The sequence below is a fragment of the Engystomops pustulosus genome, chromosome 11 (assembly GCF_040894005.1).
Source record: "Engystomops pustulosus chromosome 11, aEngPut4.maternal, whole genome shotgun sequence".
In the NCBI taxonomy this organism is placed as follows: Eukaryota; Metazoa; Chordata; class Amphibia; order Anura; family Leptodactylidae; genus Engystomops; species Engystomops pustulosus.
The window spans coordinates 70,737,353-70,764,179 of NC_092421.1; the positions used below are offsets into that span (position 1 = coordinate 70,737,353).

The 26,827-nt window shown below is 41.9% G+C and overlaps 1 protein-coding gene across 1 annotated transcript in view; it reads right to left on the reverse strand.

Annotated features, from left to right (window-relative positions):
• Positions 1–9,883: 9,883 nt before the first annotated feature.
• The window catches only part of LOC140106207 (alpha-2-macroglobulin-like protein 1), a 39,415-nt gene continuing 22,471 nt past the window's right edge, over positions 9,884–26,827 (reverse strand). Inside the window, exons 20-31 of the mRNA XM_072130497.1 lie at positions 26,294–26,470; positions 26,062–26,143; positions 25,828–25,984; positions 22,927–23,001; positions 22,592–22,754; positions 21,131–21,321; positions 19,674–19,889; positions 17,353–17,468; positions 13,685–13,775; positions 13,025–13,093; positions 11,105–11,207; positions 9,884–10,024 (exon numbers count right to left, since the gene is read on the reverse strand). Of these exons, the coding sequence (XP_071986598.1) occupies positions 9,987–10,024; positions 11,105–11,207; positions 13,025–13,093; positions 13,685–13,775; positions 17,353–17,468; positions 19,674–19,889; positions 21,131–21,321; positions 22,592–22,754; positions 22,927–23,001; positions 25,828–25,984; positions 26,062–26,143; positions 26,294–26,470 (1,478 nt within the window). The 3' untranslated portion in view covers positions 9,884–9,986. The remainder of the gene's footprint in view (positions 10,025–11,104; positions 11,208–13,024; positions 13,094–13,684; positions 13,776–17,352; positions 17,469–19,673; positions 19,890–21,130; positions 21,322–22,591; positions 22,755–22,926; positions 23,002–25,827; positions 25,985–26,061; positions 26,144–26,293; positions 26,471–26,827) is intronic.

Here is a 26,827-nt window from a genome sequence, read left to right on the forward strand (position 1 = left end):
AGAACTGTTATCATCCTGATCCTGTATAGGAATGTAGCGAGACCTGTCCGGGAACTTGACTTGTGTACAGTAGATGACACTCTGTTCTAACTGTACATACAAAACAATCTCATCTGCATAGAAAATGAGGAAAAGGAAAAGTGTCACTTAAATGAGAAGGTCAAGTATGTGTAGAAGTTTGAAATTTACACTAGATGTCCCGATGGTGATCAGTCTAGTCCGTCCACAGTCATCATAATGTTGCTGGTAGCAAAGAGCGGACCGCAACTGCAATGAGGGGTCCAGGTCCCTAAACCAGATTTCAGCCAGAAGTCGCATTCACCATTGGGACTCACCCCAGACAGTAACACCTGTAATCGGTGTTGGCACTGATCACTGGTGTTAACCCTCTAACTGTTACTGGTGGTATTTAAATTCTGGGCAGGAGCAAATGTAGGTGTTACCAACTGTGGGGAGCCTGAATGCCGAAACCAAACTTTAGGCTGAAGTCCAGGTTTGGGGAACTGAACCTGCAATGTTTTGGAAAGACCCAAACATTGTGGTTCTTGTCTGCTCATTCCGAGTAGAAACTATACAAAGTGGGGAACCAGAGGGAACATGTTTTATAGACTTTAATGGCAAGTAGGTAATACTGAGGAAACTGAACAATGGCCAAAGGGTTCTACAACAAAGAAAACTGCAACAAATCCCCATCAATAACACATTAATGCTCCGGGCTCCTGAGATGAAGGTGGTTACATAGTGGTGCTATTCTGTATATTTTCCTAGACCAGATATTTTGAGGAATCAGAGAGAAATCTTCTAGTCTGCATGCTCCCCATTTGCCATTCACAGTCCTCTACAGGTCACCAATACCGTATAAATGGCAGCTACTAGGAAGTTCAGGGCCCCTGACCGGCAAATTTTGTGGGGCCCCCACAGAATGATCATCCACCCCTGTCTACACAGTGAGTTCCCTTCATCTAGAAGAGGGTTTTCTGTGACTTTGGACACCTTCTCTTCCTCTCCATTGGGGCCCCCTGAACACAGTCACACTAAACCCCCCTTGATGGCAGCCCTGGTCGTATATAGCCACGGCCTAGTGTGCATTAGAGGGCCTCTACAGGCATAATTTTGCTTGGGGAGCCAGAAGCACGGTTTCTAATTTTGCCTAGGCAATAATATCAGGTTCTTACATATAACTTGATTTTTTGTGAATAAAGGGCAAATGATATAGAGGATTTAGAGGTAGGATTTTTATCCTGGACTTGGTGCTTAGGGTGACCCACAGCATTTTGTTTCTTAAATGTTATTATTTTTATACCTTTGACCTTTTAACAAATTTACTTCAAACATCCAGCAATTTAAATGTCTCCAGCACCACCTACAGACTACACCAGAACGATGAAAGAAAAGTGAAGAGTCATCTTCCAGTCTATTTATAAGGTTTTAGCTTAATCAACTCAAAATAAAAATTATTAAAGAAGTAAAGATTAATAGAATCCAACAGCAAGTACAATGTGTTACTGGCCAATCCAATCCTTCCCGGACTATTTCTAATAACCTCATTGCCTTCAGACAGCAAGGTCAGTGTTGGACTGGGTTTCCTTAGGCCCACCAGAGAAAATCAATTTGGGGGCCCACTCTTCATTTTACCCCAGGAAATATACTCTAGCAGTCTCCAAATTGTGTTGTTTTCTGATGGACCTCTGGGGTTCAGTATTGGGTTGAGTCAGGGCCCACCGGAGGATCCTCTGGTCCAGTCCAACACTGAGCAAGGTCCTATATCAGGTCTGGTCTTGGTGCACCCGCTGCCTGTTAGTACCCCACAGTGGCCCTATCCTCCCTCAAACCAGAAAGAGATGGTTATAAGAATTCCTGTGCCTCTAAGGGGGGGGGGGGGGGGTTGGCAAGTGATACTCATGCATCATCTTTTTGTACCTAAACATATAACATATTTCTTTCATACACAACAAAGACGTAATGAATATGTAACATGTTTAGGTACAAAAAGTTGAATAACTTTATAAGTTTAAGACTTCATATCAACCTCCTTTTTTGTGTCCCTTTTTCTGGGTCATTACATTATTGTTGATACATAACTTAGTGTTTCCGATTTATGTATTAATTGATATGTCATGTGACGTGTGTTTGTTCATTCTCAAATATGCAGCTACATCTTAAGGTGTAATGTATTTTATAGATGTAGACTAAGACTGTTATGCCGAAACGTGTCAATCGATGAACTTTATCAGTTTACGATGCATCCACGTGTTTTGTACTGTAATTTTAAAGAATAAAGAAATTGGAAGATTTTTTCATGGATATAGAGTGCCAGATTGCTTATTTTTTGGATATGTTCATAACCTATAGGAGCTTCGGGCTCTTCCGTGCACTGGATCCCATACTATAAGAAACAATGAGCTGGCACATCTTTATTTGGACATTTACCTATAAGATCAGTCCAGTGAAAGTATATGAAGGCCCTGAGGGAGGAGAAGATGTCTTGGCCATGAGGAACTGTCAGCCTACTGTACATCTGCTGGTTTCACACGCGCCCACACTTCCATTACAAATATTGTTCCTAATTGCGTAAGCGTGGATATATCTTTATACAAACCCGGAATATGAAATCTGCCCTTCAGTGGATTCATTTTCTATCCCCGTCACCATCCTGGGTCAACAGCTTTCTAGTAATTATATAGACATGGGGTTCTTGGTCAATCCACAAGGCTGCTGTTCATGACTTTTCCTCTGAACAGTATATACTCTCCATTGCATATTGTGGCTACAGTCCTCCAGCTACTCCGAAGGACTGTGCCTTAGAGTCACAATCACAAAAAGATCCCAGATGGTTCATTATGAAGGTATCAGTGTACAGGAGACTCAATCATTATCTACAAAGACGTTGTGGACATGATGTGACGTCCCTGGACAAATACCCGGATCCATAACTAGATTTGATAATTACCAGGAGACAAGCGAAATCTCACACAATAAAATAACAAGATGTCTAGTTATCAAAAATATCAGAAAAAAAGGAAGCGTGTTAAAAATGAATGTGAGGACCAAGTAATAATCACAATAAAGTGATTGCTCTACAATCAGAACAGATGGCTCTTGACACCACACTCAGGAGAGCTCAGCGCAAGTCTTTAAAAGGATACAATTTTTGTTAAAATTCATATTTTTCCCCTAAATTTATATTTCTACCTGGAAAGAGAAACATTATTTCCCAAGCATGGGATTGAGTGTGCTAAGTGTTGTTGGGCCCTTAAAAACTAAAAATATTAAAATGAATATGTTTTAATAAAATGTTTAGCTTGATCCCAAAATATGCTTTCAGAGAGTATGACAGCACGTTAGGAATATTGCTATAGCCAAACTGATTGTTAATGTCACAAAATGTATAAATTGAAAATTTTAAATAGATAGTTATTTTTTTGCAGGAAGACATGAAATAAGGACAACTCGCTTAACTTTTTATTTTTTTTTTATACAAGAAACTTTAAAGCTTCCTTAACCTCTGTATTCCTTGGACTGTAGGCCACCTTGTCCTCCTGTTCTGCGTAGCTGCTGGATGGTCAGAAATACAGGCAGTCCCCGGGTTATGTACAAGTTCCATAGGTTTGTTCTTAAGTTGAATTTGTATGTAAGTCAAAACTGTATATTTTATAATTGTAGCTCCAGACAAAATATCTTTTTGCCCCAGTGATAATTGTAGTTTCAAATTTTTTTGCTGTAATGGGACCAAAGATTATCAAAAAAGCTTCATTACAGACGCCTTACAGATGATCGTTGCACTCTGGGACTATAATAAATAATCTAGAGAGCTTCACGAGAGGTCACAGTGGGCAGAGGGGTCCGGCTTTAACTAAGGGTCGTCTGTAAGTCGGGTGTCCTTAAGTAGGTGACCGCCTGTACATAAATATCACAGTCCAGTAGAAGTTGGTGACCAAAGTCATATGAGAGGTGCAGGTGCTGAATGTTTTATTTCTGCTCTCAATGGAGCAGATTCCTACAATGGTCAGCATGTAGGAAAATGATGAGACATGTCACACATCTAAACGACCAATAACAAAAATCACAACAATGTTGGTGGTTATTTTAAAGCAAGTCAGCTTGAAAAGTGGTGGCATATCATAGAAGTCGTGGCAGATTAAAAAAATCTAAGGCAGAACACAAAACAAATGAGAACAAAAGCAACCTCCAAGTTGGCCTCCAAGAGAAGCAAAAAAATCAGACAAAGGACATGGCAACTCCCCAGGAGATGGAATATACCACCACTACTTGGAGAGGAAGCCTTTACTAAAGGTATTACCAGCATTTGTAGACGGCATAATAGCTCTAGCTCCTGTGTTTGCAACTGACCAAAAGGATATGATCGATTTGGAGCACCGACAAGTGCAAGAGGAAGAACTTATTTTGATATTGATGAGGTTCTTTCTCCTTGAAGTATAGATCTTAAAGTTACCTGTCTTTCCACAGTGCCGCAGCCCTTTACACCAGCTCACCCACTACCTAAGGCATTCAATTTATTCCTTACAAGTTAAATTTTACAGCTAAAATCCAAAAAGCAAATCTTCCTGAAGCAGGGACAACCAACTGGACAAGACAGAAAGACTGAGATAAACAAATGCACCAATATTGGGTTCTGTAACACCTAGAACCCTAAATTTGGTGTCATGGTGTCACACCAAAAGAAGATCCATTTTCTGACTTAACTGTATGTATTTGTGGTAGGGAACCACCCAGAATGACAGTGCATTTTGAAGAATGCGATTATCATCTTTAAAATTAGATTAAAAAGCTTGTTTTTGCCATAGAACCCAAGATTGCGCCGTCTGAAGTGACGCTGCCACAGGTAGTAAGTGACTCCATTATGCTCATTTGCACATGAGTTTTAACAGCGCAATACACATATTGTTACTTACTAAACACAAGCGTTTGGGTCGCATCACATGTATTTAAGGAGAAGTTTCACATGATGAACTTGCAATACATTTCGAAATGTTATCCAAACATCATGTGAATGAGGGTTCACCAAATTATAAATCTCTCCTCATTAAAAGATGTTTGTCACGGCTGCTCCCGTGATCCATGTCGTGGATCGCGGGTACACTCGTGCTCCGCTGCCTGCCAGTCCCCTTCCCCCTGCCCTCACTTACCTCTCCTGGCTCCTGTCTGTGCTCCAGCTCCCGGTGTATAGGCCGCAGGCCTCCTTGCCTGCAGTCGCATGCTCTCACCACTAGAGGGCGCGCGCACGGACTTCTCAATCCTTAAAGGGCCAGCGTCCTCCTGATTGGCTCCTGCTAATCCGGCTCGCCCTTATAATCCGGCACCTCCCTTCTCTCCCTGCCGGATCTTCTCCTAGGATCTCCTATGGTTTCCATGCCAGGCTTCCTTAAGCCGTTCCTGTGGAAGAGAAAGCCCAGTAGCGTTTCCAGGCGCTTTCCTGTGTTCCTGTGTGTCTCCATCGTTCTCATACACTCCTGGTGTGTCCTGTCTTCCAGCGTTTCCAGACGCCTCCATGTCTCCTGTCTCTAGCGTTCCCATACGCTTCCTGCTGTGCCTTCCAGGGTTCCAGTCCAGCGGTGTTTGCAGTCTGTGCCAGCGTTACCAGTGTTCCTCTGTGTTGCTGCTGTCATCCCAGGCTTGGACTGTTTCCTGCACATCCCTGTACCTTGGCTGCCACCGCGGGCCGCATACCATCTCCCGCGGTGGTCCAGAGGTTCCACTGGTCCACAGACTCCTCCCTCCGGACTCTTCCCATAGAGACTTTTAGTTTTGTTGTCTGTGTGACCCGTTACAATGTTTCTTATGTCTGGGGCTAACTTCACATATGCTGTAGCATTATGATTTTTTCCATACTTAAAATTGGAAACCTGAAGGACGTTACCCTTCCATACATGGATCCTAAGGACAGAAGACCTTCCATAACATAAACTTGTAGTGCAGATGTGATTTCGGGCTGACAGTGTGGTAAAAATTCTGATAGGCTTACCCTAGTATGTTGAGAAAATTGTTGACGTACCGTGTTAGCCAGGAAAAATCAAAAATCTGATGTAAATACTTTTGTGTAAAAACTACAAAAGTGCTTAAGGAATAATACCTTTATTGGCTAACCAGAAAAATTATATTTGGTGCAAGCTTTCAGGGCACACAGGCCCCTTCTTCAGGCATGGATACAAATGAAGCACTGAGAGAAAAACACAATATTTGAGGGATGTTACAACAAAATAATACTCATAATATACTTACCCTCATGGAAGTTCCAGGAGCAGTGTGTCACATGATCCCACCAGCAAGCAGAGCAGGGAATTCCTGTTAGGTTCCAACTCTGCTGGCTTCCAGCACATGGAGAGGTAAAGCAGTCATTACTATCTGCACGTCGCCATCGTAACCACCATGAGTAGTGAATGCCGAGGACATCTGCACAGCTCTACAGGCCCCTGACAGCCTCCAGGAATGTTTAACAGGGATAGGGTCACCCACTTATCCTCTTCTGCCTATTAGGGTCATCGACTTCCCCTATTGAACTCTCTTAAAGAAGACCAACCCCTTTAAACTGGCTGGAGTAATCTTGATTGTTGTACTATATGTATGTAGAAAGTTTGGTTTCTGTACTATATCTAGGTAGTATGGTTGGTTCTGGTACCGTATCAATTGAGTCAGCTTGGTTCTGGTTTAGTATCTATGTAGTAAACTTGGTTCTGGTACTGTTTTTTTTGGAGTAAGCTTGGGTCTGGTACCGTATCTACTTAATAAGCTTAGTTATGGCACCATATATATATAGTAAGTATGGTTCTTATATCTCATCTAAGCAGTAAGCATAGCTTGGTTCGAGAACAGAATCTAAGTAGTATGCTTGATTATTTTTATTTTACAGTATCTATATAGTAAGCTTGGTTATAGTACAGTACCTATGTAGTTATCTTGGTTATAGTACAGTATGTTGTAACCTCAGTTTATTCTGGTGGAGCCCACAGCCTATAGTTGCCTTAGTCTACACCTGAAGAGGAGTGTTGAGTATTTGTCATATGTATAACAACCTACTCACTGCTCTTGCGACATTGAGTGCTTCCACCAGTGATGGAAGTGCTCATTGGTTCACTTTTTCTTCCTGGGTTAAAGGTCTGGTGATGATGTCATCTCAGGTCCTTGCACAGTGAATCATGGCCTTGCATCATGAAATTGCACCTATCATCTTGAGGCAGACACCTACCCTCACCTAACCTAATTCCCGAACAGAGCAATTCTACATCCCCAGATGATCTGTGCGTAGTTATCCAGATTGCCCGTAACAATCCCTGCTCGAAGGTGTGGCCATTCCAAAAATAGATTTAGATTTACCTTCTGTTACCTTTACTTTGCATATCGTTAATTGTTCAAAAAGAAAAAACCTCTGATCACTTCTCTTCAGTTTTTCCATGCCTGCCTAAAACTTCTGCACAGTACTGTATCAGTCAAGATTTTTTTACAGTATCAATTGCTGTTCATTTATGTTAAAGGGGTTATCCGGGTTTAAAAATCTTTTTATGGCCGGGCTGGGGAGGGATAGTTAAACATAACTCGCGCCGCGGTCACTTCGATCCGTGCCCCTGTAAACAAACAGGGGCACGGAAGCCGCGCACAGGGAGCTTCCGGTCCGCGTTGTGGACGGCTCCTCACGTCCGTCCCTATCTCTCAGCGTTGTAAGCGCTGGGAGATGGTGCGCATGGGAGCATCCGGCTGGCCGGAAGTTTCTTGTGCGCCGGTGTAATGAAACCGGCGCACGGAGAAGACGGGCCGCGGCGCAGGACATCGGCAGCACCGGAGGAGGTAAGTACATGTTTATTATGTTTAAATAGCCCTCCCCAGCCCGGCCATAAAAAAAATGTTTAAACCCGGATAACCCCTTTAAGGATAAGTATAATGTATTTTGGGTAATCCCGTTTATATTCTGGGTAGGAGGAAGCCATATGAAGCTGAAAAGTCATCCTTGTTTATAGTGAGACAAATAAAAGCTAAAATTTCCAATCTCAATTCCTCCTATTTTCCGGATATTTTTGATAATCTTCTGTGTGTGAGTTTATGTTATTGTGAGAGATTTATCTCGTCTCCTGGTAATTATCAAGTCTCGCTGTGAATCCGAGTATTTGTCCGTCACATCGTGTCCACAATGTCGTTACAGGTAATGAATGAGTCTCCCACCTGTACACTGATACCTTCATAATGAACCATCTGGGACCTTATTGTGATTGAGACTCTAAGACTCAGTCCTCTGGAGTCTCGATGTTGTAGCCACAATATACAATGGACGGTATATACCGAATAGAGGGGAAGTCATGAATAGTAGTATCTTTTTCTCCAAGATTGGAGTGGGTTTTTTTTCTTGAACGCTGAAAGAATGGCGCTGGCTGGTCCCGTAAAAGTGATTTATTTCATTGAACGTAAAATAAAGTAAAATAATTAAAATAGAATCAATAGTAGTAGTGGATAGATCTAGCCCCCTCCCCAGGACAGGAAGCTGGTTCCTAAATGTTCTCAGATTTAGCACGATTGGTGGGAAAGTAAGATCCGTGCCAACACCTTCTGTCCGCAGAAAGCAGATTAGGAGGCGCTGAATCTCTTCTGTGTTCTGTGTGTATGTGAACTATGGCTAAGGTTGCGGCTGTGTTGGGATTGATGAAGCCACATCCAGCTCCGTGCAGTCCTGACATATTTAGCAAGGGTTACTAGAGTGATGGATGGCCGATCCACTTAGCTGCCGTGGGCGTTGTCCAGGAACTCTATTATATACCTGCCCCTGCTGGTTCTACTAGTCGCCTCATACCTGTTCCCTGTGATCTTGTGTTATTGCTAGTTGTTCTGTATATCCGACCTCTGCTACGTTTACTCAACCACTTTATGCAGTTATGTAATCTGATACCTCAGTGATTTACCCCTCCATGCTGCAGCTTCACAAGCTGTTACGATGTTCCCTGCTTTCTGGTGTAATCTCACACAGCGGGACAGGGAAGTGCTCCTGCACAGTGTAAAAGCCTGTGAAGCTGCAGCATGGAGGGGTAAACCACTGAGGCGTCAGATTACATAAAAGCTCAAGAGGAGTGGGGAGAGGGTGTAGTGAATCCCATCCAGTAGATCTACATCTGTTAACGCCTCAGAGCCCTTATGGATCGATAGCATCATTTTAAAAGTTGATGTTAGAAGGAAGGAGGCCATGGATAACAGATATAAGAAGATACCACAGTCACGGTGCCTGGATCTATGAGTAATGTCCCTGGTTTATCATGATGGATTCTGATGGTAGATTTTCTTTAACGGGTTAAAATGAAACCTACCCCAACTCCTTAGAGCACTTGATTTATCCTAAAATTAGATTTTCCCATGAGTCACATTTACTAAGGCTCTTGCGCCAGTTTTCTGTCGGACTTTGCACGTTCTTTCTAGTGAAAACTACTTACACATGTATTTAAGAAGTGTCTGCGCCACATATGTGTTGCATGCGACCCTTTTGTGGCACGGCTGCACTAGACACAAATTTCTGCTCTGAAGGGTGCGTTCCGGTGCTCAGTCGGACTGTGCGCCACATTTAACATGCAAAGTCCAACAGAATTGTGTCTTATTCCCCATGTTAAAGGTGCGCTCTGTTGGAGCAGTGCAGGGGGCGCCAGATTCATGCAGAACGTGCACCAGATATCCTGAATCTGGCGCCCCCTGCACACTACACAGGACACTGCACATAGCACACACTGCACTGGTCTTAGTAAATGTGCCCCTGTATGTTTCAGGCATTTGTTAGTTTAGCCTCTACAGTGGTGGAGCTTCGTTTACATAAAAATATTCACTTCAGCCGTCGGGTAGAAGTCATTCTTCTTTTTAAAAAAATAATGACAAAAACTTTTCAAGTAAAATGCAGTTTTAATTCCATTCCCTCCAGTGTAGACGGATATACATGATAGCAGTAGAACCGGTCCCCATAGTCCCAGTCACTGGAATATTGTCCCTGGAGGGGAGGTGGATCCTCATTTGCAGGCGCTGTATGTAGTGACAGAATTTTCCTCTGTAATAACAATTGAATAACGATCATCACAATTGCATCAGAAAATCAATCGATCTACAGAAAGATGAACTTTCATCACATCCCCCCTCCAACAGGGGGCATTGGAACGGATTCCAGGGCAGTTGGAATTTTCCTTCTAGTCTCTAGGGTTCCCAAGCATTACACTCTGTACTGTCAGGTAGGTGGTCTTTAGTAGACAGCCCTGCACCGCCCATCTGACTGGAGAGAGCCTCATTCACATATTAGGTGCCTAAACTCACAGCATTGATTGCTCAGGAATGGGGGGCTAGAGCAGGGCCAGCGCCAGCACTGGGCGCACCTGGGCAATTGCCGGGGCCCGCATAAGGAATCCAAGGGGGGGAGAAGGGGGCTTTATATAAAATAACCATGTTTTAGTTTCTGAATTTTTAATGCTTCTCCATGAGTTCACTGCAAAGAAGGCCCATTGAGGCTCTGTCGCCCAGGGGCCTACTGAAACCAGGAGCCAGCCCTGGGCAAGTGCCAGGGCCCACATAAGGAATCCATGGGGGGGAGAAGGGAGCTTTATATAAATTAACCATGTTTTAGTTTCTGAATTTTTAATGCTTCTCAATTAGTTCACTGCAAAGAAGGCCCATTGAGGCTCTGTCGCCCAGGGGCCTACTGAAACCTGGAGCCGACCCTAGGCTAGAGGTGAAGTACCAGTGGAGCGAAACCTACAGAAGGCGATGGCAATGGTGGAAGGTCTACTTTTAATGGATTTTTGAGAACCACTGCTGAAAATTTTTTTAAAAAATACACATAACTGTTACTTCTGAAAAACTATCTTGGCAGACACGTGGACGTGGAAGGAGCATGGAGAGGGGCGGGGTGGCCGGCATGGGGGGCATTACCGTCCTGTGTCTGTGTAATTTTGAAAAATATATTCAGCCGCGCCCGGCATTTACATCGAGAGGCCTAAGCCTAAGGACACGAGGAGGGGCCGCCACCATACACCGGCACAAGAGTGCCAGCATATGATAAATATCCCACACCATCTACTATCAGGTTACACTAGCAATAAGTAGTTGTTATTGTTATCCTCACCCCGGGATGACTTACCTGTCAGATAATAGTCGTATATTTTTATATTTGCTGGTTTCAAGTCCTTCACTTTAGTTTCTTGCCATATTGCCATGTAGAAATTCCGTTGTTTATGATCAAGCTGAGGAAGAATCGAGAAGATTGTAATAATCCGGTTATAGAAACCAAAGAGTCCATTACAAATGGTAGCCTACTTAAAGGGTTTAGAATACCAAGCCAGAATTTGCATGCCTTTAATACACAGAACTGTGTGCAAACTTACTTAAAGGGATCTACCTTCAAAATTCATCATGATAAACCAGGGACATTATTCATAGATCCAGATCTTCTTATAAGGCCTCCTTCCTTCTAAAATCAACTTTTAAAATTATGCTACAGAGATAGAAGGGCTCCTGGGGACGTTTTCAGAGCCCCTGTATGCTGTAGCTTCACAGGGTAATACACTTCTTCCCCTCCCCCTGCTCCCTGAGCACTTCTCCCCTCCCTCTGCCTGATGTAATCTCACACAGTGAGATGGGGGAAGTGCTCCTGTACAGTGTAATAGCCTGTAAAGCTGCAGCACGGAGGGCTCTGGTAACACCCCCCCCAAACCCGCCTGGCTCATTAACATAATTTTAAAAGTTGAAGTAGGGAGGCCACGGATAACAAATATAAGAAGATAACCCCAGTCATGGATCTATCTGGATCTATGAGAAATGGATTTTGATGATTTCCTTTAAATATGATTTGTAAAGCACTGCAAAATTTGATGGCGCTTTATAAAGATTATTATTATGTAAATTAGTCAGTATTATTGTGTTGTAAGTGTTGGGAGGACACTCATCGAAAACCCCCTGGGGTCCAGGGAGGGGAAAAAACACATATTTATCTCATCCCAGTTCTGAGGGGTTATGAGACCCACTTAATTCAAAGAGTGGTCCACTTGTACCCGGGTTAACAAAGCAAGAGAGGATGAGAAGCTTGGATGAAATGACAAGAAGAAATGAAATAGACGTCTCGTAGATCAAGGCGGTCTCTCTCAGTGGATGAAGCAGGTCCAGTGACACCCCCAGTACTCATGGATGGATGCGGACCCAAAAACGTGAAGTGTTGGAGTGATATAGGAACCAGAAGTCGGAGAAAGTTAAGTATGTGTTCTTTATTGTGATCATCATCTTTTGTGAATGGTAGATCTGAAAATGTTGAGATGACTCCTGAGAAGTGATCTTCACAGAACAGGAAGTACCCCCAAAAATTCTTTCGAAGATTTTAATTTAAGGAGTTTTCTTGGAAAATATATGCAGGTACTATACTTAGGACTGGTTATCAGGGTAAGAGCTGAATTGCCAAGCATAGCCACAATACTATGTGTGGCGCCATTAGTGCTTGGCACCACATGTGGTGCCATGCTTCGTAAAGAGTCAAAAGTCCATAGTCCTCATCCGATTACTATGTCCTCCTCAAACAGATGATTGGTCATTGTGCTATGTGTTGGTCCAAAACCAAATTCTATATCGATCTTTTATCCTAAGGATAGGATTTGAATACGGCAGTCCTGAATAACCCCTTTAAAATTGTAAGATATACTCCCGATATGGTGTAGCCAATGCAATAGGTGTCCAACACCATCCATGCCGATGGGATACTAACATGAAATCCAGTGTACCCAATACTAGTTCAAAACAATTACGGGAGTGCCCAACCAGCCACTTTATGGATCGGTCTGCTCATGGGGTGGGTGGGCACTCTATAGATATGTGGGTGATATGTAGAGGGAACTAAAGACAATCAATGAGGTTGGCTTTCGGGGCACATGGGCACCACCAGGTCAAACTTACTCCTCTCCTGGACGACCCTTGGAGTTCTAAAACAAATCTTACATCCAATTTTTTGGGAACTTATAGATAAATGAATTCTACCATAGAATCAGTTCTCACTTCCCATGAGACAGTCACTGACCTCATCTAGGTAAACGGTGACGACAGCCTTCTGGATGTTCACTCTCTTGGCTGGGTCAAAATCCTTCATCTGAAAAGACAATGGAGGTGGACATTACATTCTTCCATTATTTTTGGTTTCTGGATGCTTTTCTTTTACTTACTCTGACCTATGGCTCTCATGCTCATGTGGGGACATGCTCATGATGACGTTGTCAAGATGGGAGATGATGGGGACATTTATACAGATTTTGGTGAAATTTAGGTCAAATCTACTCTTTGCTCAAACTAACATCAACTATCATCAAAATTCTTCTTTGTGACCTCATCGTCACCCACTAAGACTACTGCAACATTCACCTTTAATTGCCTAAAGTTATAATCTATATTCCCTAACCTGCTCCATTTATATATTCTCCATATTATTTACATATAAATTGTCTGCTCCATACATCGTCATCTTCAAAACTTCTCTTATGCTTCCCCTCTTTACTGGAATGCGCTACCCTGACACATCAGACTCTCTCTTCGGCCTTTTATCTCTCATCTCCATCCCTCGTAGATTGTAAGCCCTCGAGGACAATGTAGGCTGACCTTCTGTATCAGGCTGTCACTCTGTAATCTCTTGTAATACTTGTAAGAAGTTAAAAGGTAAAAGATACATCACTACATCATGTATTACCAGTTTGGATACTTCATAAACTGGCTTGAAGCCAGAGAGCATTTCTACTTCAATAAGGACCATATTAGTGACGGGTCTGGTTCCGATATAGCTGCAGGAGAAGAAAAATAAATATATAAGCTACAATCAAGCAATTTATTATCCATTGTAGCCAAAGCACAGCTTGGGACCCACTTATTACACGCCCTGAAGATGGCTCCCATATAACTGACTTCTCGGCCAATTCCAGATTCTACCAAGAAGTATATTCTTCTGACTCCACAAAAGTAGCAAGGAAATTTCAAATTTTCGGAGAATAGTGTCCAACTAATAGAACCTATTTATGAATGAATAGGGGCACGCTGCTGCACATTCTATTAATGGGGGCACGCTGCTGCACATTCTATTAATGGGGGCACGCTGCTGCACATTCTATTAATGGGGGCACGCTGCTGCACATTCTATTAATGGGGGCACGCTGCTGCACATTCTATTAATGGGGGCACGCTGCTGCACATTCTATTAATGGGGGCACACTGCTGCACATTCTATTAATGGGGACACCCTGCTGCACATTCTATTGATGAGGGGAGATATTTTATTACACCCTAGGATTATACTTGAGTCAATACAAATGTCCAATGCAGTACTGCTATATGAGATTTATTTTAAAGAAATTCGGTGCAAGGCAACAGCTGCAGGAGTGCCAGCTTTTTGGAAGGATAGATAGATAGATAGATAGATAGATAGATAGATAGATAGATAGATAGATAGATAGGAGATAGATAGATATGAGATAGATAGATATGAGATAGATAGATTGATAGATAGATAGATAGATAGATAGGAGATAGATAGATAGATAGGAGATAGATAGATAGATAGGAGATAGATAGATATGAGGTAGATAGATAGATCGATAGATATGACATAGATATGAGATAGATAGATAGATCATAGTTTATACGGTTGAAAAAAGACACTTGTCCATCAAATTCAACCAAGGAAGGGAAGGAATTGGATGAGAAAAAGATTTAGGGGAAACAATTCTATATGACAGTGATGGCGAACCTTTTAGAGCCCGAGTGCCCAAACTTCAACCAAAAGCCATTTATTTATTGAAAAGCAATTTAAGCAGCAATTTATTTTTCCCTGTTCTTTAACAACCTTCAATCGTATCAGCCTCCTGAGGCACCAATGCAGTTAAAAGGAGGAGAGCAAATTTGTCTATCGTTGCAAGAAGATTCTGCATAAAGATTCTTTGAGTCCTGTCTGGTGAACTTCATTCCTGGGTGATGGCCTGGGTGCCCACAGAAAGGGCTCCGAGTGCCGCCTCTTGCACCCGTGCCATAGGTTCGCCACCACTGCTATATGACATAAGTATTAATGCTATTTAGGTGTAAAAAGGCATCTAGACCCTTCTTAAAGTTCTCTGCTGTCCCTGCTGTGACCAGCGCCTGAGGCAGGCTATTCCACAGATTGACCGTTCTCATAGTAAAAAAGCCCTGTTAACTTACCACCATATTTTTTGTATGTACCATTCATATACTTATATACATTAATCATGTAAATCTAGTTGATTTAATCTTTCCTCATAACTCAGACCCTCCATACCCCTTATCAGTTTTGTGGCTCTACGTTGAACCCTCTCCAGCTCCGGGGCATCCTTTTTATGGACCGGAGCCCCGAACTGGACAGCATATTCCAGGTGAGGCTGAACCAGTGCCTTGTATAGTGGTAATATTACATCCCTATCACGAGAGTCCAGACCACTTTTGATTCATGACAAGATCCTACTGGCTTTAGAGGCAGCTGATTAGCATTGCATGCTGCTATTCAATTTATGATCAACTAGTACCCCCAGGTCCTTCTCAACTCTCCCAGATTTACTCCCCCAAGGACATATTTTGCCTTTGGATTATTAGCCCCCAGGGACATAACCTTACATTTATCCACATTGAACCTCATTTGCCAAGTGGATGACCAAACATTCAGTTTGTCAAAGTCACCCTGCAGCCTATGAACATCCTCCATAGACTGTATTACACTACACAGCTTGGTGTCATCTGCAAAAATAGACACAGTGCTATTAATTCCTACCTCTATATCATTAATAAATATATTAAATAGTAGTGGGCCAAGCACAGAACACTGGGGTACACCACTCATAACTGGTGACCATTCCGAGTAGGAATCATTGGCCACAACTCTCTGGATACGATCCTTCAGCCAGTTTTCAATCCAATTGCAAATGATTTCTGCCAAACCAATAGCCCTAATTTTACCCATCAGGCGTCTATGAGGGACACAATAGCCACAGCTGCTCCTCCATCCCGGCATCTGCTCACCTCTTCATAGTAGCAGATCAGGTTAGTCTAACAACTGCTATACCTAGTAACCCATCGCTAGCTGTCACTTATTATACTATTTGATGTCACATACTCCAGTATGTAGTCTTTTACTAACCCTTCCAATACTTTCCCCACAATGGAAGTTAAGCTTACAGGCCTGTAATCGCCTGGCAAAGTTCTAGAGCCTTTTTATATATTGGCACCACTGCCTTGCGCCAGTCACTTGGCACCACACCAGACATTACAGAATCCCTGAAGATTTTAGCCAGCGGTACAGCAATAACAGAACTGAGTTCTTTAAGAACTCTGGGGTGTAACCTATCTGGTCCTGGAGCCTTGTACACATTGATCTTATTGAGTTTAAATTGGATCGTGTCTACCTTCACCCAGTCTAGTATATTACAGGATGCATGACCCGCACTGGCACCGGCCACGTCAGAAGTTCTTTCTTCTATCGTATAAAAGGAGCTAAAAAAAAAACATTAAGTATCTCTGCCTTCTCTTGGTCTCCAGTCACCGATGCCCCATTTTCAGAATAAAGGGGTCCAACCTGTTCTGACTCATTTTTTTCGCATTGATATACTTAAAACATTTCTTGGGTTTTGTTTTGCTATCTTAGGCCACCTGTCTTTCATTTTGCATTTTGGCTGATTTGATTTCCTTTTTACAGATTTTGGTAAGTTTTTTGTAAGCATTAAAAGCCTCAGGTGACCCATAAGATTTATATATTTTTTTCTCATTAATTGCCCTTTTAACTGTAACTGTAATCTAGCCCGTCTATACTTGTTACCTATAGGAATAAATTTAGAAGTATAATGACTCAGGATAGATGGATAGAAGATAGATAGTAGATAGATAGATAGATAGATAGATAGATAGATAGATAGATAGATAGATAGATATGAGATAGATAGATAGATAGATAGATAGATAGATAGATAGATAGATAGATATGAGATAGATAGATAGATAGATAGATAGATAGATAGATAGATAGATAGATATGAGATAGATAGATAGATAGATAGATAGATATGAGATAGATAGATAGATAGATAGATATGAGATAGATAGATAGATAGATAGATAGATAGATAGATAGATAGATATGAGATAGATAGATAGATAGATAGATAGATAGATAGATAGATAGATATGAGATAGATAGATAGATATGAGATAGATAGATAGATAGATATGAGATAGATAGATAGATATAGATAGATAGATAGATATGAGATAGATAGATAGATATGAGATAGATAGATATGAGATAGATAGATATGAGATAGATAGATAGATAGATAACATCAATATATACTTCAATATAAAGATTACCTGACCACTATGTTGAGATAAAATACCGCAGCGTTTTCGCCACAATTTACAATCTTGGCAGTTATACTAAAGGTGTCTGGTCTGGGCAGTAGCGCCTCGTTGTATTTTAGGACGCTCTTTTGGGGAAAAAACAATCAGAGGTTAAAGGCTTCCTCACAAATCCGTAATAAAATAAATAAAAATAAGTCAAAACCGAATAATCCCAACCAAATAATCCCAGTCCTATGTTCCACCACCCAGGGCAAGATTGTCACAGGGTCTCTTCTAGCTTTTGTCAGTACGTCATTAACCACAGATGTAGAAACAGGGTCACCCATCATGAGCCGTGACCTCACCATGGATATGCTTCCGGTGTGGACTGGCATACCGGACCACTCTAGACCTGACTATCCATGGATTCATCCAATTCTGACCTTCTAAAATGGCCTTCCCATGCAACTTTTGGATATGATACTTACCCAATTGTTTCCAACCTGGATCTGTCACTACTTCTTTTGTGGAACATGACCATGGGTAAAAAACAATAGTTAATAGTCTACATTTAGGTTAGGGGTGAAGAATGAAGGATACCTTAGACCCTGCTTCTTAGGTTATCCTCTGCCAACCATATGTTTCCTGGTCCTGTTCAGTTTTTCAATATCCCTAAAACCAAATACTTTCCCTTTTCAATCTTCAAATGTCCATATGCAACACCCCTGCCAACGTTTAGGCAAAGGGGTAGTTGCGAATAAGGTTCTCTACCTGTCAGGATCCATCTGGCGAGCCTGCACAACTCACCCAAGGGATAATGCAGGTAATCTGCAGCTGTAGCCTCTGCCTGGAAAGGCAATAGTGAAATGGGTGTAAGATGTTATCCAATTATGTGGCTGTATTGTAAACTGGAGTGTGATTGGAGAGGTGCTACCACCTGACCAGGGGGAGTATAAAACCCCTGTACAGGGGGAGCACATGGTCCAGACCTCCTGGTCTTTCCACAAGCAGGAATCCAGACCTCATGATCTGAGTGAATAGAGTGCACAGCCAAACTTCAGTGCTGTCACAGAACCCAATCCCAGGAACTGAGTCAGGAGACTCTAATCCAGAGCTGCAGCTTCCAGAGTTTGGACTCTGGTAGTAGGCTGGTGCCTTATCCTACGGATCACTCTCCACGACCACTCAAATACCAGAATCCAGATCTGCTGTTTGACCGTTTAGGCCCGTAGCCTGCTACCTGTTGTTCAATAAAGAAGAGTGAGTTAATTTGCTTAACATTGCCTCCGTCTGATCCCTGGATACGGCTGTTACCGCCACAGGCTCCCCATCCATTACCCATGGACATATTTTACCGACACTCAGGGGTTGCCCCAGGGAGAACCAGTACTTAAAGGGGTATTCCAGGAATAAGCATAATTCATATACAAATGGATACTCAAAATATAAGCTAATGTGTAATTAGTTGTTATTTAAAATTTTGCTCCCCTTAGCAGAAAATGCTGGTGACATAGACTGTAATGAGGAATTAAAATGCTACCGGCCCTTTAATCAGTCTGTTAATTTCCTCCGCGTGGTTCGTTGTGGAGCAGACACAGGAAAGAAGATGGCCGCTGGTCACATGTCCACATCACATGTCCTGCACCTGCCTGGGCAAGTCATGGGATCAGCGCTACGTTTGGCTGTAGTCGGTTGGTTGCAGTGCATCCAGTATGGCTAGTGTTGTGGTGATGGCGGTTACACTTCATTACTATGGTAACAGAGCAAGAAAGTCTGTTATATCATCACCCTGAGCAGAGCATAAGAGGGAGGAGGAGTTACTGAGAACTAAAGGATCATGAGACTTGTAGTTTCCAGTGGCAGCCATCTTAGTGATAACTCCACCTACTTTAGAGAGGCCATAAATTTTGGAAATCATAAAATCAAACTATTTAATCTCTGTTTTGTGACTATGAGTATTGCTGTATTCATTTATTTATATCATCATGGGTTTTTGTGTCAGACGTTGATATTCCCAGAATACTTCTTTAAGCCTCTCCCTCCACATTTCTTGCACACACCACCTGCTAGAGACCTGCCAGGCTATAGGACAGCCCTCCTGTCCCCATACCAAGCACCGTGACATCCGCGTGCCTAGGCTGCAACCGCCAGCCACTCCGGTATTCTGGGCCCCGGCTACCTCCGGGCCCCATGAAAAGGATAGGCACCAGTGGGTGATGTTGCACATATATGAATAACCAAGTGTGTCTGCACCTGGTCTATTGGTACAGCTTGGACCAAACTCCATAAGTTGGTGCCCACCTAACAGCGTTCTCATCTGCATATGATACCCCCCTGCCCCATTGCATTACCTGGATGAACACGCAGCCAGTCCCTTCAATATGCAGGTCGTATTCCCCGGGAATGTCTGGTAGAGGCATCTTCTGGAGGAGAAGACGATTCTTTTCATTGACCTTCAATTGATTCAAAGTGTCTTTGCCCTTAGAAACTGTAACAATCACGTTGCCGTTCGGATTGAATGTTTTGCTGGTGTACTTAGCCAGAGCCTGGATAGCCACCACTGTATCCTGTAAGAGAAGCGATATCCTCATTAAAGGGATGCTACCACCATCAGTGACCATGAAGATTGGAGCCTGTGTTGTGTATGTTGTTAGTAGCAGCAGGACTGTGGTATAAAGCTTTATATTTCAGGATTGTAGACACTGCAAGTGCACTAGGTGTGTTCTCAGACTGCTGTGCTCTGTGCTCTGCAGCTAGTGTTAAGTATTATCCCTGGAGAGATGTCTAATCATACCTTAGTGTATGTTGTTAGTAGCAGCAGGACTGTGAAATATGGATTTATATTCCAGGATTGCTTATACAAGTGCCCTGCTGTGTAAATATCTGTGCATTGATTCAAAACTTTCAGCAGGCACTGAAGAAGGGGAGAGCAGCTACAGAGCAGCTCATTGCAAAAAATAAGGGGCATAGCAGTGTGAGGAGACATCCCCAGTGTATTTGGAGAAGCTACAATCCTGGAATATAAATCCATATATAACAGTCCTGCTGCTACTTATAACACACACACAGCTCTGCTTACACTTCTACCCAGGGACAATACTTAACACTAGGCACAGAGAGCACAGAACGCAGCAAAAAATAAGGGGCACAGCAGTGTGATGACACGCCCCGGGTGCATTTGGAGAAGCTACAATCCTGGAATATAAATCCATATATCACAGTCCTGCTGCTACAAACAACATACACAAAGGTCTGATTACACATCTCTCCTGAGACAATACATAACACTGGCTGCACAGAGCACAGCAGTGGGGCTCATTTACTAAGGGTCCGAATCGCGCAATTTCGTCGGGTTTCCTGAGGATTTCCGATTTGCCCAGATTTTGGCGCATGCGATCGCATTTTGATGTAACAGAAATCGGGGGGGCGTGGATTTGGGAAAAACGCAGAATTTAAAAAATAATTTGTGTCGCAAGATCGGCACTTACATGCACCGGGAAGAAGAAGGTGAACTCCGGCGGACCTCGGTGCAGCAGCGACACCTGGTGGACATCGGGCACACGACCTTAGTGAATCCTGGCAGACCCGAATCCTCATCGGAGAAGCCGCCGCTGGATCGCGACTACACCGGGTAAGTAAATGTGCCCCAGTATGATGACACAACAGTCCTGCTGCTACTTACAACATAAAAAGTGGTCTGATAAGCCTCCAGGGACAATACATAACACTGGCTACAATCTTCATGGTCACACTGGCTGGTAGACTGCCTTTTTTGCTTATGTATATGAAAGATGTTTTCCGGTGTTACCTGTGTAGAGGAGAACCCCCCATCTGAATTCTGCTGTTTGGTCAACCAGCTGACAATCTTGGAGGCTTTCTGTAGATCATTTGCTGTGGGGGCGGTGGATAACGCCAGGAGAACATACGCAGTTAACTCAATACTGGCAGATGAAGAGCCTTTAGAGGAGACCAGAGAGGGCGACCAGTAGATGTCACCTCCTGAAGGAGAGAGAGGAACATCAGAACTGTGGATGATCCATAATGGTCCAACCTGTATAAGGAACTGGTCTAGAGTTTGTATAAAGGAGTCTTTATATACAGCAGTGGTCCGGCCTTGGGTTTGTATATGTGTATAGGGTCTATAGGCTGGGATTCTGGGTTGGGATGTAAAACCCAGGATTCTGTATTGGGGAATCTATAAGTTAGGATTCTGGGTTGGGGGTCTATAAAATGAGATTCTGGGGTGGACTCTATAAGCCAGGTTTCTGGGTTGGGGATCTATAAAATAAGATTCTGGGGTGGACTTTATAAGCCAGGTTTCTGGGTTGGGGGGATCTATAAAATGAGATTCTGGGTTGGAGTTTCTAAGCCAGGTTTCTGGGTTAGGGGTCTATAAAATGAGATTCTGGGGTGTACTGTATAAGCCAGGTTTCTGGGTTTGGGGGTCTATAAAATGAGATTCTGGGGTGTACTGTATAAGCCAGGTTTCTAGGTTGGGGGTCTATAAAATGGGAGTCTGGGTCCGACTCTATAAGCTAGGTTTCTGGGTTGGGGGTCTATAAAATGGGATTCTGGGGTGGACTCTATAAGGCAGGTTTCTTGGTTGGGGGTCTATAAAATGGGAGTGTGGGTTGGAGTCAATAAGCCAGGACTCTTGGTTGGGGGTCTATAAAATGAGATTCTGGGGTGGACTCTATAAGCCAGGAATCTGGGTTCAGGTGCTATAAAACAGAATTCTGGGTTGGGGTCTAAAAGCTGTGCCTCTGGTTGGGCTTCTATAAGTCGAGATTATGGGTTGAGGTCTCTAATAACATCTGGGATAAGGTCTGTATGGAGAAGGACTGGCTCAAAGGCTGTGGTGAGGGATATCTGGCTCAACTTTGGAGGTGTGAAATGTATTCTATCGGAGATGGGATGCAGGGGATCCTATATAGAACATGAGATTCTAATGTCATCCATGAAGGGATATCCTATATCCGAGAGATCATCAATAACAGCCCACACAAACAAAACTTGCATATAATGGTGACCATAGGGGTTCTGACGTGGTCTACATCCTTTCGTATTGTGCAGAAGGATTTAGCAGCAGTTATGGGGGACCGGTCTCCTGCAGGTCTCCACTAACAGTTCTGGGGGAGATCGTTAACCTCATAATATTAGGATTATCTGGAGGTTCTCCCGCTACTTCTTCTCCTATTGGCACCATTATACATATACAGCACATACAAGTTTTGGACCCCCTTTGCCCCCAGACCCTGATTACTATCACCTGAAGACTGGGCACTTAAAAAAAGTTTCTCCAGAAACTTCTGCTTATTAAAATCATCATTGGCCAAGGCGAAGGTGTACGCTAGCAGCGCCATTGTGTACAAGTTTGATGGCTGCTTTGCTTGGTTTTTCAGACAGGAAAGAGCTTGATCCAACCTGTGGTCCTGAAAGGTGAGGAAGACCAGATTATTACTAGACTTTAGATATTTGGATATTACTTTATACTGCAGCGCCGCTTCTTCAGGATCAGTCAGACATTAATAATCGCTCAAGGTAAAATGTAGCAATAAAGGTCTCCGACCTCTAACAATCACATATAATCTGCTCAATGCTCACACTCTTCGAGGTGCCGCCTTCCAGTAGAGCCGCCGTGATGTAAGCGCTGAGCGAGAGATCGTCATCCACCCCTCCCTGCAAAGATGTAAATAGCAATATATTCAGAGTGATCGTTACATCGGACATCTTCTCTGCATGTAAATATAAAGTGATATTCAAATAACACAGAATATGTCAAGAAAATTGCCTTACATAAAAATTATATTACACAGGGGCAGTATTATAGTAGTTATATTCTTGTATTATAGTAGTTATATTCTTGTACATAGGGGGCAGTATTATAGTAGTTATATTCCTGTACATAGGGGGCAGTGTTATAGTAGTTATATTCTTGTAAATAGGGGGCAGTATTATAGTAGTTATATTCTTGTACATAGGGGTAGTATTATAGTAGTTATATTCCTGTACATAGGGGGCAGTATTATAGTAGTTATATTCCTGTACATAGGGGGCAGTATTATAGTAGTTATATTCCTGTACATAGGGGGCAGTATTATAGTAGTTATATACTTGTACATAGGGGGCAGTATTATAGTAGTTATATTCTTGTACATCGGGGCAGTATTATAGTAGTTATATTCTTGTAAATCGGGGCAGTATTATAGTAGTTAAATTCTTGTACATAGGAGGCAGTATTATAGTAGTTACATGCTTGTACATAGGGAGCAGTATTATAGTAGTTATATTCTTGTACATAGAGGGCAGTATTATAGTAGTTATATTCTTGTAAATAGGGGGCAGTATTATAGTAGTTATATTCTTGTACATAGGGGGCAGTATTATAGTAGTTATATTCCTGTACATAGGGGGTAGTATTATAGTAGTTATATTCTTGTACATAGGGGGCAGTATTATAGTAGTTATATACTTGTACATCGGGGCAGTATTATAGTAGTTATATTCTTGTAAATCGGGGCAGTATTATAGTAGTTATATTCTTGTACATAGGAGGCAGTATTATAGTAGTTACATGCTTGTACATAGGGAGCAGTATTATAGTAGTTATATTCTTGTACATAGAGGGCAGTATTATAGTAGTTATATTCTTGTACATAGAGGGCAGTATTATAGTAGTTATATTCTTGTAAATAGGGGGCAGTGTTATAGTAGTTATATTCTTGTACATAGGGGGCAGTATTATAGTAGTTATATTCCTGTACATAGGGGGCAGTATTATAGTAGTTATATTCTTGTACATAGGGGGCAGTATTATAGTAGTTATATTCTTGTACATCGGGGCAGTATTATAGTAGTTATATTCTTGTAAATCGGGGCAGTATTATAGTAGCTATATTCTTGTACATAGGAGGCAGTATTATAGTAGTTACATGCTTGTACATAGGGAGCAGTATTATAGTAGTTATATTCTTGTACATAGAGGGCAGTATTATAGTAGTTATATTCTTGTACATAGGGGGCAGCATTATAGTAGTTATATTCTTGTACATAAAGGGCAGTATTATAGTAGTTATATTCCTGTACATAGGGGGCAGTATTATAGTAATTATATTCTTGTACATAGGGGGCAGTATTATAGTAGTTATATTCTTGTACATAGGGGGCAGTATTATAGTAGTTATATTCTTGTACATAGGGGCAGTATTATAGTAGTTATATTCTTGTACATAGGGGGCAGTATTATAGTAGTTATATTCTTGTACACAGGGGCAGTATTATAGTAGTTATATTCTTGTACATAGGGGGCAGTATTATAGTAGTTATATTCTTGTACATAGGGGCAGTATTATAGTAGTTAAATTCCTGTACATAGGGGGCAGTATTATAGTAGTTATATTCTTGTAAATAGGGGGCAGTATTATAGTAGTTATATTCTTGTACATAGGGGGCAGTATTATAGTAGTTATATTCTTGTACATCGGGGCAGTATTATAGTAGTTATATTCTTGTAAATCGGGGGCAGTATTATAGTAGTTACATGCTTGTACATAGGGAGCAGTATTATAGTAGTTATATTCTTGTACATAGAGGGCAGTATTATAGTAGTTATATTCTTGTACATAGGGGGCAGCATTATAGTAGTTATATTCTTGTACATAGGGGGCAGTATTATAGTAGTTATATTCCTGTACATAGGGGGCAGTATTATAGTAATTATATTCTTGTACATAGGGGGCAGTATTATAGTAGTTATATTCTTGTACATAGGGGGCAGTATTATAGTAGTTATATTCTTGTACACAGGGGCAGTATTATAGTAATTATATTCTTGTACATAGGGGGTAGCATTATAGTAGTTATATTCTTGTACATAGGGGGCAGTATTATAGTAGTTATATTCTTGTACATAGGGGGCAGTATTATAGTAGTTATATTCCTGTACATAGGGGGCAGTATTATAGTAATTATATTCTTGTACATAGGGGGCAGTATTATAGTAGTTATATTCTTGTACATAGGGGGCAGTATTATAGTAGTTATATTCTTGTACATAGGGGGCAGTATTATAGTAGTTATATTCCTGTACATAGGGGGCAGTATTATAGTAATTATATTCTTGTACATAGGGGGTAGTATTATAGCAGTTATATTCTTGTACATAGGGGACATTATTATAGTAGTTATATTCTTGTACATAGGGGGCAGTATTATAGTAGTTATATTCTTGTACATAGGGGGCAGTATTATAGTAGTTATATTCTTGTACATAGAGGGGCAGTATTATAATAGTTATATTCCTGTACATAGGGGGCAGTATTATAGTAGTTATATTCTTGTACATAGGGGGCAGTATTATAGTAGTTATATTCTTGTACATAGGGGCAGTATTATAGTAGTTATATTCCTGTACATAGGGGGCAGTATTATAGTAGTTATATTCTTGTACATAGGGGGCAGTAGTATATTAGTTATAATTTTGTAGATAGAGCAGTATTATGTTACCTTCATGGCAGTGTGGAACAGTTTCCCTCGGCTTTCGAAGCAGCCATCCGTTTTCTGCTGAAGATAAAGCCAATCCATTGCCTGCTGCAGAACTGCTTTATCGATAAATATATCTTTTGCCGCCTGCTGGAAACACTTCAGAACGAATGCAGTGAGCCTGGGGACATGGACAGTCATAAGAGAACACAATAAGAGACAATGAGGGAATGTCGGTTGTGAGTCTGAATTCCTTACCAGGTGCTTCCATCTTCATCCTTATTTCCAAATGCGCTGTATGAGCCATCCTTGCGTTTGTAGACGAGTTCTCCCTGATATCCTGGGGTCGAGGGACGATATAATAGGGAGGCTGTTATTTTACAGGATCAGGACTGATATAAGAGATGAAGGCTTTAAAGGTACAATGTCAGACCCCCATGTACTGGACACAGGCTCTGAGCCCCCTATGAAGGGGCAGTGCACCACTCACCACTCTGCAGGAAGCCTATGGCTCTTTGCTTTTGTTGAGCACTTAGCTGTTGTGTCGCTTTAAGATAACCCAGCACATATATAATGGGCGCCATGATCACCATGTTCTGCTCCCCGCAGCCACTTGGCATCCGAATGAGCTTATCGAGGTTCTGCAGCGCAGTCCCCAGAATATCGCCTGTCACACATAATGAGACAACATTACCATGGGCCATACCGACCTCATAGGGGGATTATTTGCTTCCAAACGATTATTACAAATTATATACCTATTTGTAAAATCACACACATTTATACACACATAAAGTTTTACTCTCATACACACATTAATACACACATGTATAAACTGATACACACACATTTATGTACATATATATATTTATACACTCATATATACATTATAGTATATACAGTACATATAGTATTATAGTACATATACATTATAAACACATAGGGGGATATTTATCATATGTCAGCGCTCATGATAGCCCCGCCAATGCTCTTGCGCAGCCCGGTACGCTACATCAAGAGGCTC